This window comes from Microchirus variegatus (assembly GCF_963457635.1).
Source record: "Microchirus variegatus genome assembly, chromosome: 11".
Taxonomy (NCBI): domain Eukaryota; kingdom Metazoa; phylum Chordata; class Actinopteri; order Pleuronectiformes; family Soleidae; genus Microchirus; species Microchirus variegatus.
The window spans coordinates 2,613,585-2,638,004 of record NC_139812.1 but is presented as its reverse complement, the minus strand read 5'-3'; the positions used below and the strand labels follow the sequence as shown (position 1 = coordinate 2,638,004).

At 40.0% G+C, this 24,420-nt stretch overlaps 1 protein-coding gene across 1 annotated transcript in view; it reads left to right on the top strand.

Annotated features, from left to right (window-relative positions):
* Positions 1–24,420, top strand: part of ehbp1 (EH domain binding protein 1) — a gene marked incomplete at its 5' end in the record, with an annotated part of 139,893 nt that overhangs the window by 9,621 nt on the left and 105,852 nt on the right. The window contains 3 exons of the mRNA XM_083898167.1: positions 8,575–8,632; positions 8,722–8,817; positions 12,361–12,414. Coding sequence (XP_083754293.1) covers positions 8,575–8,632; positions 8,722–8,817; positions 12,361–12,414 — 208 coding nt within the window. The remainder of the gene's footprint in view (positions 1–8,574; positions 8,633–8,721; positions 8,818–12,360; positions 12,415–24,420) is intronic.

The following is a 24,420-nucleotide window of genomic DNA, read 5'->3' as shown; positions in this document are numbered from 1 at the left end:
ACTAATCAAGACTGCTTCCCTCTCTGCCACATGGATCAAGATGTCATTCAAAGGCTGTACTGAAATCCTCGTAGCACACTGTTACACAGACATGACACCAGTCATTTTTCAGTCAAAACACACACTTTCACGATCGTGTCAAATGTGCAGATTTAAAGAACCAGTGTAGTTTAGTGGCTTACCAGCTGTATTTTTTAATGCCTCATTCTTCCAGTTCAAGTCTATATGAAAAACTATGTTGGCTCTCAAGTAGCATAAAAACAAAAAAGCCCTCTCTGTTGCCACTGTTAAATTTGTACATTTTGTGCTCCTGTACAAACATGGCGGTGCAACATGGCAGACTGTGTCCAACTGTTCTTCATTCTCAGGTGAATTTAAGTATGTCAGTATTTAGTACATTTCTTTTAGATTCTCTTTGAATTCTTCTCACCAGTCCGGTGAGTTAAAGCAGATGTATACTTCTTTTTCAGTTTTACAGCCTGGGGGCCAATTATCAAAGCACCGTGCCAGCACTCGACAGATGTGTCTTACATAATTGATCCACACGTATTCACTTATTCAATTTGGAAGATTCAATGAGAATTTTACCTTTGCTGATATTATATGAATGAATGGGAAGATGTGGTGTGATGCTCACTTATAAATCTGCTGTTTCTGTCTGCTCTCAGAAATAATAGCTGGTCAGTGACCCCACAAACGGTGATATGCCCGTGCAATGTGACGTGACGGTTGTTTTACTGAGAAGACACTGCCGGGCTCTGTCTTCACAGCTGCTATGTGTAGTTTGCTACATGCACTGCAAACTGCGCTGAGTGTTGTAAACAATGGAGTCAGCGTACTCTCTGCTTGGCAAACTATGTGATGTTATAATTTCTAAAAGACCCAAAGCAAACATGTTTTCATTGCTTTATTATTTTGCATTTAATTCTGATGCATGTTTGTTCTCTCATGTTTTTAACATGATGATTGACATAGTGAACCTTGAAGTTTTCGTGTCGGTGCATATGCAGATACTGAGATATCTAATGAATTAGTCAGGCTGTCAGTTGACTGGTGGCTCACTGTGTCAGTGAATGTGACCAGCATGTGGCAGGCTGTGACATGTTTTCTTCTGCTGAGCATGTGTGCGTTATGGCAAGCATTCATCGTGTCTCTGCCAGAGAAACATCTTCGTGCCAATTTGTCTGACGTGGCTCTCCATTCTATTCAAATCTGAAGTTCTCGACACGTTCCTGAGTATAAGGTTGGCACCAGGGGATGTTTTCTCTGCCAGGTGATCGTATGGACCCCTCATATCTGTTGTGCAGAAATTCTTTATTCCCGAATTGGGATTATCATTACAGCACAGTGTTGGAGAGAACATTTGTTTCACTGAGTTGAAAAGGTTCAGTCACAAAACTGACTTTCTATTATTCTTTCATGCGTTTTCGTGCAGTGGAAAGGTTGTGTGTTTAATTATCGTTTGTTTATTTCTTTGCTAATTTAACTCAGATTATTGATTTGTTGTCTCTTCTAGAGCTTGCAAATATTTATCTGCACATTTTGTGACTCTATATAATTATTTTCATGCACCACCCACTGCTTTCATCAAAGCTCGTCTTTCATTTTCTTACATCTGTCTCTGGACCCCTCTCCTCACTTTTCCCTTTTTTTTCTTCTTCTTCGTCTTTTTTGATTGCCCCACCTCTTTTCACTCTACCTCCCCTCACTTCATTCTCCTGTTCCGATAATGTCACTTTAACTGCTTAGTAGTGGAATCCACCCAAGTGTAATGGTCTGTGCTGCAGTTACGGTCACAAACAGGCTTTTAAACACAGCCCCCCCCCACACACACACCACCTAGAGCAGGGGTTCTCAAAGTTTTGATACCTGAGGGCCAATTTAGGAACCCAACATTGGACTGAGGGCCGCTAAAGAAAAAAACAGAAAAAAAAACCCAGGAAGAAATCCCATTCATACTAATTTTAATGACCAGATTGCAGTTCTACAGTTTAGCGTTAAGTAATATAAGCGTTAATATAATGTAATTTAAGCATTAATATAATAACACTTTATAATTTACTAGGGTAATTACCAAGTATTTTGGCCATTGTTCTTACCTTCTAATTACAGGTTAATACCAAGTAACACATTTCTTTTACCATATATATTATTGGGTAAATAGCTAGTAATTGGGGGCTGTAGCTACCTGCTTATTACCAGCTTATAACCCAATAATACACTAAAATTCACCATATAGAAACCAGGTAAATACCCAGTATTTTTGTTTACACTTATTGGTCTGTATCCAGTAATGTCCAATAAACAATTAACAAGCTTAGTCGCTCCTGGATTAAAACTATCAACTGTAATTCATTGCGGGCCGCCAGAAATGTTTCTGTGGGCCGCCATTGGCCCCCGGGCCGCACTTTGAGAACCAATGACCTAGAGAAATGAAACATTGCAGGATTATGAAGCAGTCAATGGGGTGTTAAATGTGATGAAATCTTGGCCGTGTCCTTCTCCCTGCTGTCAGGCCTTGGAGACTGCTCATCATTTATCAACCTGCAGCCCTAAAAAACACGGTGGTATAAAATGGTAAAATGGAAAAACAACATTTCATACTATCCAGGTTATTGTACAGTAATAAAAAAATGGATGCCATCATTTTATATTCAATATCAGTCAGAAAATACTTTCACCTCCATTTTACACACTAGACCTTTAATGTGGTGAAGTTGGAATTAAGGATGGGCAATGTGTAACAGCTGTTGAATACAATGTGCTTTCTTGTCTGATTTTATACATGACTGTGTTCAGTGACCCTTGTTGTGGTAAGAAATCACCGGTGTGGTGCTTGTTTTACCCGAGAGTGGTTTCTCTCAGGTAAGAGGAGCACAAACACTTTAGATCAGATCAGCTTCCGGCTTGATGATAAGAAAAAACAAAACAAAAACAGGAAATGAAATCATGCAAAAACACACTTTGATTTCCCAGCAAGTATGACTGTCATTGATAGCAGCCTAGAAAATGAACCTATACTTTCCTTTGCCTTAAGAAATAGATGTCCTCACCAGTGCTCCTTGTTTTTCTGCTTGCTGTCAGTGCTCTCAGTCACATGGTTCCTACTGTGTCACTCTCTCCCTTGGGTTGTTAGCAAGCTGGTAAATGAAGCGTTGCTAAGGGGAGATTAAGAAAAAGAAAAAAAAATCCTGAAAAACTCATAGAGATGCTTCCAAATGCATGATTTAACTTTTTCTAGGGTTGATCAGTATGGCAGAGCATTTTATTACGATCATCTGTGTTCCCATATTGATTAATATCTTATCATATCCCAGTTTACTTTTTTTTTTTTTTTAAAGTTTTTGCTGATACCGGCAGTTTGAAAAAGCAGTTTTACTATTGTAACCTTTATTTCTTAATTGTATTTACCTCTCATCAGTGTCACACATTCTTGAATAAAATGTGTCGAAATGTTAAGCCCAACACTGCTAACATCATTAGCTGTGTGTGTGAACTTTTGGCCTCATGGTGGCATTAATTCAGTAGGCTACAGTATGGTTTGGAATGGTAAAGCCCTTACTCAGGCTCGCTTTTTCACTGAAAACACAGTACCTTTACTTGGTAGGCGACATCAACCGAGACACAACGCAAAAGGAGTGGTTGGGGACAGTTGTTTTGGTACTGTTTCTAATGGAAACGCAAAAAAAAATGCATACTGAGCTGTTCCACTTGGCACAAAAATGACCTGAGGTTCATGTGGGCACTTTAAGAACAATTTAAGGTGGTGGAAAACATTTATTGTGTTTGGCACCAACCACTGATTGATTTTACAGATCGACTTTTATCTCCTCCTCGTCTTTATTGTACAAACCAATCTATTTCCACACAATTGACTTTGCATAACAAGTTGTTTTCAACTTGTTCTCTCTCTTCACCTTCTCCCCTCGCAACTCAGACAAACTCTGCTCTGCTCACAAAAAATACAAGGGCGAATCCTTCATGTAAGCTCATCTAGCAGAATCTGACTGACAGATGAAGCATTAATTTGTGCCACGTGTTAACGAGTGAATTTGTCCGAAGACTATCATCGTAATTCAACAAATTATTTTGACATATTGAGATAATTTTTCACCCAGTCCTGTGATTCCCTCTGGCTGAATGTACTGTATGCTGATTAATGTTTATACTTCTGGTAGTTCATCAGGAAAAAGACTCTGCAAGTTTTCATTGAGAGTGAATTTCTTTGACCTTGCCTGCTCAGTGCCTCAGGGGCTTTCTCACTTCTAAGTGGACTCCCCCAACTTTGCTGAAAACTGGTGGAAGTGATAAGAGAGGAATGCAATATTTGAGATCAGGGAGTGAAATAAAATAAGACCAAAAACACATCACACCCATTGAGTACACTTTTTGTAGCACCCAACACATGGACTTTGTGGGTTGTTTGCATCTCAGCTTGTCACAAACTGTCTCTAGTATCCATTTATGGTTTTATGAATATCATTTAGAATTTGGTCAACTCTTACAAAATCTTTCTGTGGAGATATCCACCAGGTCAACCCTAGCACTCCTGTCAGCAAAGAAATCAATTATTTTCTCCTCCTGGCTGTCCAGCATCTCATCATAGTACTCGCTTGTTCTGTCCTTCATGTCTGTGATCTCTCTGAGGGAGTTACATTTAAACAGCTTTCACCTGACTTCCATTCCTCTGGGCACACATAACCTCTGATCTTCACTTTCATCCTATCAACCCTCCTACTTAACTTCTTGTAAATTCCTCTCAACTAATCTCTTGTCAGTACCACATCTTTGACAGATACATAACTGGGCTCTAATATTCAAAGCACGCTTGTTCATTTTGTCTCCATGAGATAATATGCCAACCACTGGGTCAAACACGTGATGCCTAATGTTTTTGTCTATTCTAGGAAGTTGAATTTAGTTTTACAAAATTGTGCAGTCAAGGAAAGTAGTAATTCCAAAGAATTTGCAGCAGAAATTAACTAACATAGATATATGAATTGAGATATGAAAATACAAATAAAACATGCAGTACAAAGTGAAAAAGGTCAAGCAAGCAGATTAGTGTAAATGCCTTGGCTTTCAGTCCAGACACTACTTCTGATCATTTTCAGTTCCAAGTTCCTCCAGTTCAAAGTTCCTAAACACAGTTTTTCAGCACAGTACTTCAACACTGTTTTTTTTAAATTTTTTATCACTGTTCTTCTCATCCTCTCATCTCCTCAGTCTCTTCCTATTCTCATTCTCTCCTACTTTGTCGTCTTCTCTGGCGGTTTTTGTGGTTGGTTCTCTTCTTATTCTAATGGTGTGTTTTTCAGTTCTGGCACAACTATTATATTTTCTTGATCATACACTGAACACTGCTTCATACAGTTTTTCGTGTAAGTTTAAAATGCCACTCAGGCCCGTGTGTTTGTCTGATTTAGATGATAAGTCAGTCTGAATTATGACAATCATACATATTGTGCTTGTGCCATTTTGTCTGCTTTGACAGCAAAGGCCACAATCTGAGTGATGGCACAGCAATGTGGGATCAATCTTGCCTCTATTAATTTATCCATCTTTCTTCTTCTGCCTCTAAAGTTCATTCATCTACAGATAGTATGAATTTGAAAGTGGTGTGTGTACATGGCATATTTTTAGTTTTCAGTGATTTCTTTGATTTCCATCTAACATTCACAGAAGGCTTTCTGCACTGCAGATGTGTGTGTAAACGCGGCCATAGACACATTTTGGAAAGCTCACTGATACAGTTCTGTTTCTTGTGTGGCATTCCTCTCAGATGGATGCCGTATTAAGCGGTTCAATATTATATCAAGAACTGTGGCATCTCCATGGGCAAGACACCTAACCCCAAGTTCCTACCTACCCTTCATCCTGCTCACATTCTTCTTAGGGAAACTTTCTGTTCTTTTAAAATGCCTAATAGTTTGCTTGCCTGCTAAATTTCAGCACACATGTACACACTCATGCATTGCCCATAGTTTAATCCTTTGTTTTGATTTCATGTCTCTCTCTCTCTGTCTCCCTCTAAAATGCACACATTTAAAGTATGAGGCACAAAAAAGCTATAATTTCATAGAAAATTACTTTCATTTCCTCCAGTTCTATTATCAGTCTTACAAATAGTTATCCAAACTAAACATCAAACCCACTGTGAAATCCCTAATTATTAAAATAGTTGAGTGTGAAAGGGTTGATAAACACACACTTAAGATGCCGACATTCCTCTCAGATGGCTCATCGCTCATACTCGGAAGGAACATGCAGCAGTGGATTAAAGGCTGAAAACAAGAGACTCCAAAAAGTGTGCACAAGTCATGTAGCCTGCAGACAAATTGTTTACATTTTTCTCATAACGCAGCAAGTACTGTACAAAGGGGAAAAGTGTGGTGTGCTTGTGTGCATGCTCTCTGATATGGCCTGCGTTGTTGGACAATAGTTTCTCTGTGTGGCCTTGTCTCCAGACTGAAGTTGTTGCCTGTCATTCTCCTCCTCTCCTCTCTTCTCCTCTCACTTCACTGTTCCTTGTGTCTTTTTTCTCCGTGTCAAACAGTCAGGCTTTATTTTCCAAGAGCAGCTGCTCTGCTGTTCTTCCTCAAGTATCTTTTAACCTAAGGGCCAACATACTCAGCAGCCCCGATGTTAAACTTTCGCTGTTAAACAACAGAATCAGAATCTGCTTTATTGGCCAAGTATGTGTAGACATACAAGGAACCCTGACGCCAGTTTGACATGGCTCTTAATATACTTGCATGTACTGACATAAAGGTAGGAATGAGGAGTTGAAAGATGGCACGAAATAATAAATAAATATTATGAATATAGTGCAGTGAAATAGATGATAAATATTGAAAAAACAAAAAAACAAAAATAGAACCAAAGATGGAAGAAAAGAGGTTGTCATCCATGTTGCCATTGGGGAAAAATGTACTTGTCAGAGCTTCCTGGTGCAGAATTACGGCTGCTGAAAATAGAATAAAGTGTTTTTAAATGATCCTTGTTGCACATTTTGGTTTGTCTTCTCTTTGTACTAAGCTCAGAGGTAAGCAATGAACTGGAGAGCTGAAAAAGGCAGCATGTGGTATTTTCTTGCTACCCCTTGTGCTCCACATGACTCTGTGTTTTTAAGTATGGAGGTGTTTAGATCTTGTTACCTGTTGACCTACCTATGCTGCTCACAGGAAGTGTTGTTTTTTTTATATCAAGGCAAAGGGAAGCTACATTGAAGTGAGACAGCTGCAAACAGGAAGGTGTCTGAAAACTTTCAGTATTCAGTTCTACCGCTCGTAAAACTGTTGTTCAGCAGTTTTAATAAACACTTCTTTCTTCTGTGCCATTGGTGTATTATGCTCAAATGCGTCCTCAGTCAGGTCTGGTAGTATTTGCTAAGTTGACGGAGCCTTTTTTCAGATGAAGGACATATTTTCTGTTCAAGAAAACCAAACGTAGGCAGGAAATAACATAAATCACCAACACAATCATTACACACAGCAGCTTAAAATGCATTATTTTTCCAAATGTTTTTGTTTTTCATCAAGATGCATAATCTATTTATCATTGAATCATAGCCATCTGAATCGTGTGGTCCCTAGAGATGAGATTCTCTCCTTGATTGTGACACCAACTATCATTAAAGCGTCTTTTGATTCTAGTCTTGTCCTGTATTCTATATCTGGCAACCTCACTGCTACACAGGACATGGAACTGTTGAGGCTGTTTAACTTAAATGCAATGAAATATTGACTGCATTATATCTGCCTCCTGACTTTTACGAAACAGTTCCAGCAGAGTAGTTGTCACCCTCCACCACTCGAACATGTTTTACACGATACTCACACGAGGAGAGACAAACAAGCAGGTCCAGACTTGTCAAGTTGCCAGATAGGTTTCTGCTCAGGTCTTTGTTTCAAATTATTTCTCATACCAACTAAGTCCTGTGCACCTATATTTAACAGTCTCACAGTACTTGCATTGAAGTTTTAAGAGTATTATTATGTAAGTGTTTTTCATCCTCTATCATGTGTAGCATTCCTCCAACATTTTATCCCTCTTTCATAGTAAATTTAAAAATGATTAATGAGCCACAAGATATTCCATTGCAGTTATTTTCCTTTACCTGTCCCTTTCCATATATTTTAAAGTATTTCCGACTGTTGGATTAGTGTGTGCTGCTGGTGCAGTAGGACTCAATTTGGTTAAGTTGTTGTTTCTTAACCTCTCTTATTTACCGGCTTTTCCTGCCACACTAACCTCTAAATATGCTTGCACATGTATACCACTGCATTATTGTTTATCCTGAAGTCTATGCTGCACTCCACAGAGACACAACCAGGGTTTAGCTGTTTCTCATGATTTATTCATACTATAAGAAACTGTGCAGGTGTGTGTGTGTGTGTGTGTGTGTGCGTGAGCAGAAGGAGACTTATCAACTTATCAGGGTTTTAAAAATACAGGCATTTAGCTACAAGCTTTGATCAGTTTGACTGACAGATGATGCGAATAATGATGTGTTGGCTGAATTGATCTATCACTCACTTCTTACTCATCTTTTCTTTGTGTCTTTTCAACCAGGCAACCTGACAAACTGGTGGTGGTTTGGACACGCAGAAGTCGGCGGAAATCCTCTAAGGTTTGAAATAAAATTACATTTTAAAAGGTTTCGCACTTGCAGCTGTATTTTTTTTCTTTTAAACGTCTCATCTTTTGTCCCTCTTGCAGTCCCATGGTTGGCAGCCTGGTATCAAAAATCCCTACAGAGGTGTGGTGGTGTGGCCTGTACCAGAAAATGTTGAGATCACCGTCACTCTTTTCAAGGTAAGCAGCACCTGTTAAACTAGCACCAACACAAGCGTTGCCCTGTTTGAGTTGGACAAGGGTTGTTTTGACAACACAAGTGTATTTATGCATCTATGACATTCAACAGCAGTGACACTAACACATAAAGTAACCACAAGAAATGTCTGATTCACCTTGTTTTTATAATTTCAATAAATGGGTGACTACAAAAAGCAGCATACATGTTTTTTTTTTTAACTACATCAGAACCAAAGTTGGAAGGCAATATCAGAAATAATAGACAAAGGATTTTACTGCATTAAAGTATTAAAGACTAATGTTTTGTCGAGTAGTGACTTAACATTAGCTGAAATGCTTAGAACGTACCTGTACATACCTAACCCAAAGAAACCTACCATTTAATTTTGGTCGCCTTTTAATGACGCTATCCACTTTACTCCTTTCATGCGCAAGGAAATATGCAGTCCGACTATTTAGCCAGTGTCCATCTGATTTTAGAGTTGTTGGACAAGACACAAAGTTGTTGGTTGGACAAGACAAAATGTGGTGTAGACACGTTAGTCCAATTAAAATTAAGCTAGTCTTAGTTGGACAAACATACCTGGATAATGTGATTCATAGCTGATAGGTGAGATGCGATTACTCCTGCATGTATATTAGTCGGACTGGAGATGGACTTGGTGTTCTGCACATTCACCGAAATTTCCTCCCCGGTCTTTGACACGAAAGTAGAAGGAGATGATGTATAAACTGCATTGCTATTGCCGGAAATCATACGGCGGTGGCAGCGTCTTTCTTCGAATAACACAGAATCCGCAAGAGCTATGCTCGATCTCTCAACAGGAAACTGATTCAATATGCTCTTGTACTTCTAAACCTATATAAGCTATATACAGTGCCACCTATGGAGGCAGAGTCAGACTTACACAGCCAATAAATTTATTTTCTTATATTCAAGTTGTCCGTTTGCCTGTCTTAGTCCGACTACGGCTTTAGTCTGATTAAACTGTGCATGTAAACATACTGATTGTCATTTGCTGTAAGTTCTGCTGGAGAAACTCCCTGTAAACACACAGGGGGAACTAAACAAGATGGCAATTCCCATGATCCCACGCTTCCCAACATTATCAAACTAGATCTTATGTTATTGTTTTGATTGAGTGGCACCTGGTGACAGAAATGACATACAGTGTATTTAAGCATGTAACCTTATATAGGGTGAATAAGCAAAGTAGTTGTTTTTTTGCATACATTTTTGTTGGTCTTGATTAAAAAACTATAACATTACTATTTATGGGCTTTATGGTAACATCAGGGCAGCTCCACCGGCTGATTTTTTTTACTTTTTATAATTGATAATCAAACATAACAGTACATATGCATATAGGACTCTGTCTTTAAACAGCATACATGTGGAGACAGTATCTGTCCCTGTGCCTGGCTTATTTAAACATGCTGGGCCTTTGTGCTGACAGGCCAGCTCAAAGCTCAGTGTCCTGTTACCTCAAAGTCTCAATGTCTGAACCAGAGCTTCTGCTGCAAATGCCTTCATACCTGCCTCTGTTTGTAGAGGTGACTAAGGTAGCTTTTCACATTTCAGTCGGAACATGTGTACTTTAAATCATTCACTAAATAAAAACCACAGAGACAACTTTAAAAAGCTTTGTTGCTTTTATAAACAAAATACGTAAAAATAAAAAATATGCATGACTCGGTTTTCGAGGCCTTTTTCATGTTTCGCTGCACTTACAGTATACAGTATGAGTCTTTTTATTCTGGGCCCACATCCACTTCCTGTCCCAGAGGAAGTAATAAAGCTGTTTTTGTGATGAGACACAGAACAAATCCACTGACTATCAACTCACTCATTGCTGTTGAATTCAGACACGAAACGAATAGCAATGTGCTATCTGTGCAGGTTAATATCATGTCAAATTTATCTAAGTGAATCTTGACAGTGAGGAGACGAACTCTAAAACACAGCATTAATAAACCATCATCAGTATATTATGTTGTTCCAGCTGCAGTGTTAGCTTTCTTACATACTGTAAGCAGCAAGAGAAACAGTCTTACATCTGGATACCTGCCCAATATTGTATATGGAAGTAAAATGGTGATACTGACAATAATTTATTTTGTATACGTTATATCTCAGCTTCAAATCTATGACACAAAACATGTGCAACAAACCAGGGGAATGGGTTTTACAATACATGACCACTTCCTAGATGGGGAAGCGCTACTGTTATCTGTTGCGTTCTTGTTTATTTGTTATCAAGTTTGTTATTTTTATAAGATAGGAACAAAAACTAAACATGCTCTTAAACCTTGAACTCAAATGCAACAGTTTGTCTCAAACTTTAGTGGAAGAATATTAATAAACTGTGGGGAAATCCCATCAGTATTAAAGTTAATATCCAATAACTTCAGAAATATTGCCTCATGCATGTTAAATCTCTTTTAACCAATGTCTTAATAATTCAGATATTTTAGCAGTTGACTGTCCAGCAGTGATTTAAAGGTACTTGGATTCCTGTCTTGCCTGAAGCGCTGCAGTAAAAACAGATGTGCTCAGCAATATTGCAGCCTGTACTTCAGTCAGATTCTCAGCAGCAGATAGCCTCAGCTGAACTGTGTGGACAGTAACAAGATGCTCTAGACTATAGAGTGGACACTTAGTACTAGCTGGTCATTTGTGAAACACCCGGCCTGTGAAAGTTTATATAATAGATCTGTATTTAAACAAAAACAAAAACTGCAGAAGAGCAAAAAGTTATCTTGCACAAGTACAAGCATTTATAAGTGGGGCTTTCTGTTCATGAGGAAACACATTAATGAACATGCTTTATGACTTGCCGTGTGTGTATAAAAACATACATTATGTACATTATCTCAAGGTACTACATGGTTAAGCAGAGAAAAGAGAAAAGGTAGATGAAAGTTGCATGAGACAAAGTAGCTAAAAACACAATTATGTGTGTTTGTGTGCTCACCTGGGTGTGGTGTGCCAGACTGATGCAGGAATATTGATTTGCTGGGATTTGTCACAAGAGCAGTATTAGCCTGAAGTCATCGGTACATTTGTCACACACACACACACACACACACACACACACACACACACACACACACACACACACACACACACACACACACACACACACACACACACACACACACACACACACACACACACACACACACACACACACACACACACTGAGGCTCCAGCAACACTTTGACTCTGTGTTGATTTTATTGATGAATCGTTTAGGCTGTAAAAGGCAACAGCAAACGCAGACACCATGGCATGGATAACAGCAATACTAATTACAGATGACAACAAATCAAAGTTGAATTTACTGGCAGTGCTTTATAAAACTAATCAGTGTGACAAATGCAGGTCTTTTCCCCCCATATATGACTTGACAGTAAAAAGTGCCTTTTATCTTTTTTAATGACAGATCAGTGATTGTTTCAACGGTGTGATGAGATGCTTTACTGTGCTCTGTCACATACATGCACGTGTACTGAAGGATTTATTTTGTTCTGGCTTTGCAGGATCCACATGCAGAGGAGTTTGAAGATAAAGAGTGGACATTTGTCATTGAAAATGTGAGTTTTTACCTCCTTCTGTCTATATCCTTCTGCCTTGCTCATGCATTGACTCTGTCCATCTTACTGTGTCTATTTCTGCATAACATATGCATTTTAATTTTTTAATTCGAAGCCATATATACGAGTAGGATGTTTTTCACTTCAAGACTCATGCAGTGACATTTATATTGAATGGAATAAAACAAAGCAGAGAAAAACATGGAGGAAAATCCTCTTTACATTACATGGGTGAGCTCTACCACCTTGTGGCCAGCGCCTGCTATTACAATCTTATTTCCAAAGAACTACTTTTCAATAGTACAACAGTAATTCTCTTAACTTTTTCTTATTTGCCTAAGACAAAACTTAGGCAAAGTTAGATTAATTATAAGAATAAAACATGATCTTATTGTTACTAACAAAAACAGGGAGGTTGAAGGAATGGATCAAGTAATGCAGAGAGTGCAGGAGGAATTTAGTGAGAGAAGTGAGGGGTGGAAATTCTTTCAACATGTTTGAGCAGTCTGCCAGGAAACTAGAAACTTTTTTTGCGCTCTTTGCGTTCCACACTTGTGATGGTTTACCACCACGTAAAGCATACACATGGAACAAGTGAGGCCTTTTTTTTTTTGCTTTAAACGTTTTTATTGTTTTAGCTTTGAGAAGAATAGAGTATATAAAGTTATTCAGAAGCTCACAACTAATGCCTTCACTGTTATAGCCGCGGGAGCATTTCCTAACCTCATTTCTTTTCCTGTGTGCTGTCGTATACAGCACGGTATATGACGTAGAAAAAAAAGAAAAGAGAAGCATCTGACATAACCTGAATCTGATCCCGTCATTGTTTATTCCATGTTTAACACAAATCAGCCTTTGCTTTTAGTTTTTGATTCAACTGAATAGTTTAAATAAGAAAACAAGTGGAAATACAATTGGCCAAAATGATGGTACCCTTAACCTGACCTCTGTACCTCTCAAAGAGAAACCTGCATCTGCCACCAGGTAGTTTGGCCCACTCTTGGAATGGTGCTGTCTCTTTACTCTAGACTGTAAGAGAATCATTTCAGAATAGTCCAATGTCTTAATGAGCTATTCTTGGGTGTTTTGGGTCATCATCTTTTTGAAGCACCCATGACCTGTGACTGAGAGTGTTTCTGACACTGGGCAGTTATGTTCCCTCCAGGATGCCTTGATAGCCTTGAGATCTTTTCAAGGCCCACCATGGAGCTCCAAAACAAAACCAAGGCCCCCTCTGTGTTTCACAGAAGGTGTGGTATTCTTTACTCTGAGATTTTTTTCATGAACATAGAGGTGATGTGACTATGCCACTTAGCTCACTTTTTGTGTTATTAGTTTAAATAATAATTCCTGGAAATGATGTGAATAGTGGAGCCCTCCTTCTTCCATGGAGCCCATGCAGCTCCGCTTGAATGTCTTTAGATGTTTTCCTTAGCTCTTTGTCTAATAACTATTTGATTAATCAAGAAAATAATCAACATATTAATTTATTCTGAGCATAATTGTTACCTTCTTATCAACCTGGGTTGTGCTTTGTATTCACATGAACATGAAGTTACTGGATATGGTCTTATAGCCTTTACCTTTTACATGGTTGTCGATATGTTTCTCTATCCTTTGGTTTCTCTGCTCCATGTTTATTGTGGTGCACACAGTCATATCAAACCACAGTGGCAAGTTTTCTTCCTTTAAAAAGGCTGCATTTCTGATTAAATGACTGACGACACTGAGACACAATTAGTCATAGACGCAACAAATCTGTCCAGGCTATTTTGGATACATTTAGCAAATAAATCACTATTTTTTACAGTTGTATTCATTTACTTATCACACAGAAAAGGCATGCAGGTAGACATGAGACAGCTGCTTTTAATTACTTTTCAGGAAGAATCAAACATTACTTCTATGTGCTGCAATCTACATCTGTGTACGCACATAATCTGTTCACAGAACTCATACAAAAATGATCACTCTCTGTGTTCCTCAGTTTGTTTGGGTAGTTTAGGTTTGGGAAAAAAGATTAGATGTCTAATTTAGGCTCCAGGGTGTTAAATTTTGCCAACCTTGACTTTCTAGGAGGTACAAGTCTTTACAAGTGTAAGCATAAAACCCCCCAAGATGATGCCAACAAGTTCTTGCTGAATATTATTTTGCTGTCTTGGAAACAATTCATTGATTTTGGTAAGTGCTTAATAAACAAATCACTCATGCGTGTGATTTGAGATGATTGAACAAAGGGAGCATCATTAGTAATCAACAGGTACAAACCTCTGATGCTCCTTCAAGAATGTTGATTGAAGGAAAAAAAAAAGTGACTGAGAGCTTTGACTCTGTCACTTTCTGTACATCTCAAGCTCAAAGGAGCAACACCAGAGACTGCTCAACATTTTTGTCTTTGATTGGAAGCTGAGAAGACAAGCAGGTCAGCCGGTGTTCTCTGGCCAGAGCGTGGGAGAGAGCAAAAAGGCAGCAAGAAAGAGAGAGAAAAAGACAAGTTTGTGGGTTTGCCTGTGTCTCTGCATACCTGACTAATGACAGAGAGATCAAAGCAGGACTGGAGAGCACAGAAAAAAAACAAGAAAAAGGGGAAGGGAGGAGAGGGAGAAAGTAACATTTTCAAGGGAGAGAAGTGGAAAGTGAGACTTTATCTTGGAATTGATCTTTTTGTTTATTTAGAAAGTACTTGTTGTATGTTTTGTCACAGCCTTTAAAGCTTATGAATCTTTTTACTGTCATAAACGTTGACGCAAAATCCTAAAAAGCAGCAAGCAACATAAAAAAAAACTTTCATAGAGGACACCCACACATAATGCCTTTAGGACATTCAGATTATTGTATTAATGTTAATATTGCTCATGTATTTATCATTATGTCATGTATATCATGTCATTATATAATGTATATATCATGTATATTTATAGTATCATAATCAGAATCAGTATTTATTGCCAGGTACATTTACATAGACTAGGAAACGGACTTGGTGTTTTTGTGAATTTAAATAGAATGAAATTAAAAAAGATAGAGAAAAAACTAAGAAGTAAAAAGATGTATGCAAACATATATACAGGTGCAGTGAGTTAAATGGATGTTTTAATAACAATGATAACATGAATATATGAAGTGATAATGCTCTGCTTCATATGCATATGTATGGGTGTTTAATAAGATAAAATTGCCAGGTTATACTTTTATGTCATACCTAAAAGTCCATTGTGGCTCACAATTAGTCTATCATTTGTGTTTTTAACGGAGCAAATGAGCAGGCATGGAGCCAAAGTGACCACAAGAGGGCAGTCTATCCCAAGAGCAGTCTTAACCCCCTGTCTGATAGTTGCTACTTAATTTGATGGATCACCCACTTATGTCCGCTTTGTGTTTGACTGAGTATCTGTCAGTTGGGAAGACAAGCACGTGTTGATGTATGTGGCAGAAGGTGTAACATTAAATGTTCGTTTGTGTCTGATCACGTATGAACTCTGCATGTGTGTGAGCAGAGAGCGCACATCCCCCCTCCACCCTCCACCCTTCAGGTATCTAAGCTAATATGAGTCAGAAGAGCTGAATGAATGTGGTAGTGAGTGCTGCTCACAGAAGAAGAGGAGAGGTGAGCTCTCCTGACCCTTCATCAGACGGCAGAGGAGAAAAGGGAAGAATACACCATTGTGCCTGAGCGCTGGAGATGATGAAATTCAAGATCCCTGCGCTGAGGCTTCGTCTTAATCTGGGGGCCCAACCTCGCACTAGGTTAATCCCTCCCCGTCGAATTACTGGCCCTGGATAGATTGTATTTTGTCATTGAAAATGGCAGTGTCAAACACTACCTTTTCTCTCCTCTATTTGTTCGTCTGCCAAGGCAAATCGCATAATCAAAAGATGGCGAGAGAAAGAGGGAGAGGGAGGTAGGGCGAAGAAGAGAAAGTGACAGAGAGAGGGAGAGGTGGCAGGCTGAAAATGGCTACACAGTAATATCTCTAAATTGCATGCTACCCTTGCCTTTCACCCTGTTTCAAATAGGTGCGTATTATCAAAAAGGTGAGCAAATTGAGAGTCAAAAGATTGCGTGGCTGTATTTGAAGGCATTGTGATTACAGGTTCTTTAGTGTGTGTGTGTGTGTGCGTGTGTTCGCGTGTGTGTGTGTGTGTGCGTGCGTGCTTTATATGTGTGTATTGAACAGTGTGTCTGTGTTTGCATATCAACCAAAGCTGGAGATGGTAGACCAACTTCCCTCATCTCCAAAGCTTTGTGGGAGGATTTAAATAACACACACCCGTACACACAGCAGCACTGTCGTATTTAAAGTGAGAAGCTCTTATGCCTGAATACATTGAATTTACTGTGATACACACTCAAAACACACCCACTCACCCTGTCACCCCCCCCATGTCTTTCCCTCCAACTTATACTTCACCTATTTTCCTCTTGCGTTATATCAGTGTCACTCAGCAAAAAAGAGGGAATTTTTCCCCCCACATCTGCTCTAACAAAATCACTGCTCACACTGTCAGACAGCCTGTCTGCTGTATGTGCCACATGTTAAATATCGATTTTGCCACTTTAAGTACCGGTGATTTTTATTTTTTTTACCTGCCTCTTTAAATACTTTAAACCCTCAGTCACTGAAATCAGGGTGACTGTGTCTAACGGCTGCATAAAGGTAAAATGACATACCGCCCTAAAAAATTAAAATCACACAATAGATAATCTTTTCTTGGCTTCTACTGAAAGGTAATATTTTGATATTCAAAGGAAGAGTGTGTGGAGACAAGTCTGACACGTCTTTCACTGACGGAGCTGCATCAAGAAGTGTTTTTAACTTGGCCTCTGATGATGTTTTTGCCACTTCTTCATCCGTGTTGTTTCTGCTGGGGTTTTTTTCCCCCCTCTTTCTCGATCTCTGTTCCACTCTGTCTCTTCCTCTCTTTCTGTCCCCCTCTGAGATGATGTCCTGTCTATTGTGGACCAGATCCAACTCCATTAAGGCCATTTCCACACCACATACCACCCTCTTGGGCACAGTCATAGAGTCACACAATGTCACTAACTGACACACACACACACACACACTGGAAAACCATGACATGCACCGCTCCCATTTATACAGCCTGACCTGCCTCTATCATCTTTATACACACGCACACGCACACGCACACACCCACACACACACACACACACACACACACACACACACACCATCTCTCCGCATTGTACCCATAGCCACCGTGTGTACACGCCTCCTCCCCTCTCTGTCTAGAACACATTACGTAGGCCAGTGGCTTGTGAGCGCTGACTGGGCCTCGGGGAAAAAAAACACAATTATTTCTGCCCTCGGCTATTCACGCAAAGGTGACAAAAGCTGGTATGAAGTATGAAATCCTAAAAGTTTCCCCCCCGTGCCGAGGCCGACAAATTGGGATTAATTTGTGCTCGTGTGCACGTGTGTCTCCAAAGTTTTCACCTTTGCTCATTTCCCATTTCTTCAATAAATTGGAGAAACTCAAAAGGCGTCATTTATTGTGACAGGAAGGAGTGCGTCTGCTTCAAGTTAGTTCTGTGGTTATAGTTCTAATTTTAAGTATGAATACATTTTTAAAAAAGAATGTAAAATTAAATGTATAGCTATAAAAAGATTATCTTTTTGTCACACACAACTGCTGTGTGTGTGTGTGTGTCGGTGCAGGAAGGTGGGAGGCCTCCTAGAATAGGATCACACATTCTCACATGCTTTTCAAATTAATTTAATCTAATTAATCGCCCTGAGTAGAGGCAACAGATGCTGGTGATTACCCACCATGCCTGGACCCCTCCCAATGTGGGCACATTCACACAGCTTCAAACACATGGTAAGTGTGCACTGTACACATACACACATATTACAACATGAGATGCTGCCATTTTCTGCCAGGAAGCGGCGAACATGCATTTCCTTTGTGTCACTATCTCAGTGTGTGTCCATAGTTTTGTATGATTCGTCTTTGTGTGAAACTGTCTGGGGAGACGTGTGTGTGTGTGTGTGTGTGTAGGTGGCAGTGGAGGCCGGGTGGTCCCTCCTGTCGCCCTAATAGGCTTTAGTGGCCCCTAATCCACACCACACCACCCCGTCACATGGCTGGTCTGCTGACTTACTGCTTCCACCACCATGAGGTGTGCGTGTGTGTCGCTGTGTCTCCGTGCAGGTGTCACATTTTTGCATGTCTGAGCATGTGTGAGTTGGTGTCAGGTTGTCCATTTGTTTGCGAGCGTGAGTGACAGGATGTTTCTTGTGAGCATCCATATTTAGTGACACAATGTTAACTCAAATATGTTTCATACGCTGCTTCTCTTTTTGAACATGTGCTCTGTGTAGCCTTGGCTCGCTCTATCTTGGCGAGTGTGTTTTTGCTTACATGCATACATGCATGCCTGTTCATTAATTTAACTGATTAAACTGTTGCCCCTGATGATTTAAGGCTTTGCTTCTGTGCTTATGTCATCTTTTTCTTAATCGATGTGTGTGCGTGCGAGTAATTAAAGTTTATATCATTTTTTTTTTCAGTTTTACTTTTCAATGCCTCTTCACTCTCTAGTCTCTCACGTGCTTCTAAGCTACAGTGCACACTGTGTCTCTTTTGCAGTGTGTCTATTCTGTGTGTGTGCAGTTTTGTATGTTGTTTATTAGTCTGTGTGCATCATGTCTTTATGTTTGCAAGTGTGACTTTGTATTTGTGTGTACTGCGAACAAGTGTGTCTTATCCCACTGGTCCAGGTTGTGACCTCGGCTTTCATCTCCTTAGTCTGAGGCTCCTGCTGCCCGCTGCGCTCTGTTCCCAGCCAACAACACAGCAGATGTCACCAGACACTGCAGCACACACACACACACGCACGCACGCAAGCACACACACACACCATTTCATACACTGTGCCTTTCTTTCATATACACATGCAGACTCATTGTGTGTGTACACATACTGTACACCATATAATCTCACACATGCACACAAACAGACATGTATAGATACTTTTCCAACACATACTGTACATGCAGAGATTGTTTTGCCACATACAGTGTGACGTTTGACCCCCAAAATAAAACCCATGTCACCTGGGACACATTCGTCTTTTAACATGGATGGGCTTTATTCTTTGAAGGACCTTTTCCTTCATCAACAGTGACCTTGTCTGGACCAGTAGGTCCCCTGGGGACCAAAATCTAGTCCTAAAGAGGCAGAACCTCATTTTTGAGGAACTGGTTAAATTAGGTACGATTTGAATTGTGTTTAGGCATTAACAGGTTATGGTTGAGGTTAAGGATATTGCTTTGTTTAGGCTGTATAAATGAATCGAAAATACAGTTTGTGTTTACAGCACACACATATGTTTATACAGTATATACATTAGTTTGTGTTACTGTTTGCATACTACATGGTCAGTTCTTTTGTGTATCTTAGCAAACAGGACAAATACCATAATGCACTGCACATTACCTTACCAGGTATGTTTTATTCAAGATGAAGTGATACACAATATAATTGTGCATTGCTGACCATGGTGTATTTCTTATAAAATAAACCTAAAAAGTGAAAATTGTTCTTAACGATTATTTTCACAATCGTCATATTGTCTCGATTGATAGGTCAGGGGTTTGCTCCATGAAATGACAACAAAAACTATTTTTTCAGACCTTGAAATATTGAATAATTTTTTTTGATGTTTTCAATGTGGAGCAAAGATAATATTCACATGCTTTTTCTTCAAGTTGTGTTCTTGTGTTATAATCTCACTCTCTAAATATAGTTTTGTTGCAGATGTATTTATCAACAGTTTCTTCTTTCTGTGTCTAAGAGTTACACTATTAATTCCTACTACGGCTCTACTTTATTGGCTGCCACACCCTCTCTTATCAGTCATCTCTGAGGTCATCCTCTAGCACATCCTGGCAACACGTTGTGTCACCTGCCCTTCTCCTCAGTCACCTCTAATCTGACTTCTCTGTGCTCTTCCTCGTCTCCCCTTGTTTTCAGTATGATGTGTTTCATGGCGTTGATGGGTGGTCAGGCACTCGTGGTGTGACGTGAGGCAGGACGGGACAAAGACAGTTATTATCAGTCATTATCTCCATCTCTCGGTTATTTATTTTTTGTCTGTGCGAATTAAGATGGCTGCTCGCGATGGAGACAGGCCTGTGTAGCCCGCAAAAACAGAGGCTCGTCAAATCCCTCTGTTTATCCACAAGCTTGACCTGATGGGCATGCGTGGGCTGGTTGCCTTTTTGGTAGGTACATGTTTGGGTGGTGGCGGTGGTGTTAGAAGATGTGTGTCCATGCATGGCGACGCATGTGATGAACTTAGATTAAACTCATGTTTAAGGTGACTCATTTGACATTATCTCTTTAAGATATGCTCGTAGTGAGGACAAGCATGTGTGTGTGTTTGTGTACGAGCATTTTTAGGGTGGGAACACTCTTACACACACACCCACATAGTTTCAGGTGAACTTAGGCAAATGTTCTGCTACGTGGCAATGAATAGGGTCTACTGATGTGCTCTGATGCCAGTGCTAAGCCGGCCACTGACAGTTGGACTGATCCACAAACATGTCTCTGTTTATGTTTGGGATGTAAATCTGGTCACCAATGGCTGTTGAGGAGATGGTAGCAAAGGACACATTCACATTGTGACGGCGGTGTGCATGTCAGATGAGCCACTGAACTTAACAGTTTAGTCAAAAAATTTATTAAAGCCAATCGCTTTGCAGTTTTTGCACTGGTGGGCTTTGAGTTATGTAAAAGATCAAATTAGAACAAATTCCTTTTAAACTAATTTGATCACCACCATTACAGCATTGCTATATGGCATTGAACATGAGTAGTATCCTAGTTGAGTATAGTGGAGTTCATACAGCAGTAATGTATGACACTATAAATTAAATGGTATTTGCTTGTTTTTGGCTTTCCCGAGTCACTTTTAAAGCAACTACAGATTAAATGGCTCATCCTCAATTCACATATTAAAGATATCGGAGCAAATGGTTTGTGTCTTTTAGTTGACTGTGTGTGTAAATGCACAAATGCCCATAAACAGAATTAACATCAGCAGAATTAGGGAATTCTATTGTTATTTCGTGGAAAAGGAATTTGAAAGAGCAAGCACTCACCCATGCACACACACATGCACACACTCATACTCAGACACACCAGCTCCTTATCCAATCCCTCCACTAATTCCCCCTTGGTAGAAGGTGTTCATTGTTTCTCTTTCATTCTAATCTCTCCCTCTCCTTTTTTAAAATCCATATTAGATTCTCTTTTAGTTGGCCACAATCAGAGGCACTGAAGCAGAGCATCACCCTGCTAATGCTCTTTGTCTCCCAAGATTTGTCACTTAGCATGGAGAGTACACCTTTGTCATGGAGCAGGGTGGGAGAGAGGCAGACTCTCACTTGGGGCAATTGTTTCTTGTCACAGGCCATCTTAACCCCCCTTCCCCTCCCCTTAAGCAAATCAGCTTTGCTCTGGATTAGGGCCCTATCATAGCTCTGTCAGATCTCTGCAGTCTGCCTTAAATGGCTAAAACAAACGGATCCTTAAAGTGAAAATTAAGTGGATATCCTGATTGAAAAAATCAACAACAACAACAAAAAAAAACTAAAACTGTTGAGCTTCTTAGCTTCTTTTATCAGGTGGCGATGCTAAAAGCAGACTGTGGTCCAAAGTGTGATGGCATGTTTGGTATAGTGATTCTAAAATGGAAAATATAACTCTGCTGATTGGTGTCGTCCACTAGCTACCACTGACCATGCACATCTTAGTCAAGTCAGTAATACTACGGCTGCACTAAAACATAAGACAAGTTGGTAAATAAATATCCCCGAACAGAAGTGCCAACCACTAACACATGTCAGGATCTTTGTTCCTGCAATGAACATTGTCTGCTGTTGTCATACAAGACCACCACACTCCAGACTGTTTTCATACTTCAAGAACCTCTCGAAAGCTCATCTCTTCAAGCACCTCCACTCCTGACACCTCTTACACATAATACTATACAACTATACAGAGCAACACAGGGAGACTTGTGTGGAACTGATAGGCTTAATCGGTATTGTGTGAACTCATTTGGCAAAAGCTTAAATTCCATCCATTCATCAATCCATTGTCTTCTGCTTCATCCTCCACATGAGCATCACAGGGCTACTGGTGCCAATCCCAGCTGACATAGGGCGAAAGGCAGGGCACACCCAGGACAGGTCACCAGTACATTGCAGGGACAAGCTACCATTCGCTCATACCTACAGTCAACTTAGAGTGCCCAATCTGTAGACCAGGACCCAAACCACATGGGCGCAGTAGAAGCATGTGCGTCACTGTGTGGCGCATTGTCAATGATAAGATAATCTTTTCTATTGCTGTTGTTTCTATTGCTCTGTGATGGAAAGACAGTGTTGCTCTACTTGTAGATGCCAAAGGTCATGTTCCTGCTTTTAATAATAGACTAATTGAGCCAAATGTTGTTGGCAAAATATCAGTTCTGCTGTGTTAGCAAAGTTTTTTTATGTGTGATGTGTGTTTCTGTGGCGTCTAAAATTGGGAGAAAGCTTATAAGAGCACACAAACACACCTCGCCTCCTCTTCATTTATCTCAATTGGGTCAAACTTGATACACATACACATAGATTTACACTCGCATACCTGCACCATAGTGAATCTGGCCTCCTGCTATCTGAGCTCTTGCACAGGGAGTAATCAATCCCAGATAGAGAAGCAGACGGTATTGGCTCAGTGGTTGTCAGTGTGTGGTGATGTTATTGGCCATTTTAGGCCTTAATGATGTCCAGAGATGGTGAAATTGGGGAAAAGTGATGAGCAGACACTTCATAGACCAGAAATGAACTCTAGCTATATAATCCTGCTGGCCTATCTCTCTCTCTCCTCCTGTTTCTCCTTCCCTCCCTCGTCTTTCCTGGTTTCTTTTTCCATTACCTCCCCTTATTTTTCTCCATCTTTTTCCCTTCTCAACTTCTCTTTGTATCGGTCTCTTTGCCGTCCACCTCTCTGTCTTTCATTTCTGTCTTCTCCATCCTTCTCTCTTTCCACTCTCTCTCCTGACCACCCCCTTCTTCCCTAACCCCCATCATGTCCCTTTCTCTTTCTCCAGTAGAAGTGCAGAGCAAGGGCTTTTGCTGGCTGGTAATTTATTTTCCCATTAGCCCCCTCTCTGAAGTGCATGCTCTGGGTCTGAGTGTGTGTGGGGGGCACTGAGGGCCACCCAAAAGAAAGATCCAGAGAGTTGAAGAGAGGAGGGCACCCTGGACACGCTGATAAGACGACAGAGAGGGAGGCGGAGCGGGAGGGACAGAAATGAAGGGAGGGAGGGAGAGAGAGGACATGAGATACTGTGCTTGGTGTCCATCTAAGCATTTTTCAGTGGTTATGAGTTAGGATTCAGGTTAATTAGAAAAACGGGATTGAAAACGGCAGATATCAGTGGAAATGTTTTCATGTTAAATGATTCGCCTATTAATCAAATTACAGGAAATTGACAATTGTGATGCATGAATTCACTTATTTAGTAAGAAATCTCAAACGTCATCCACATTCTTAATAATGAGTATCTGCAACTTTTCTCACTTTTATACAACTTTAAAATAAAAGTGTTTTGTTTTAGGACTGATAGTCAGACAAATGAACCAATTTAAAGACACCACCTTTTATGTAACAGTTCCTCTGTGTAGATTAGATTTTATCCTGACAAGCATTGACAACGTGAAATATGGCATCAAAAGTTCTGTTTGTTCATCCATTCATTGTCTCCTGCTTAATCCTCCACATGAGTGATTGCAGGGTGCTGGAGCCAATCCCGCCCTGGACAGGTCACCAGTCCGTCGCAAGGCCAACACACAGAGACAAACCACCATTTGCTCTCACATTCACACCTATAGTCATATTTTGTCCAATTGTTGGAGGAAGACCCACGCGCACACACAGATGGAGAACATGCAAACTCCACACAGAAACTGGTTAAACTCT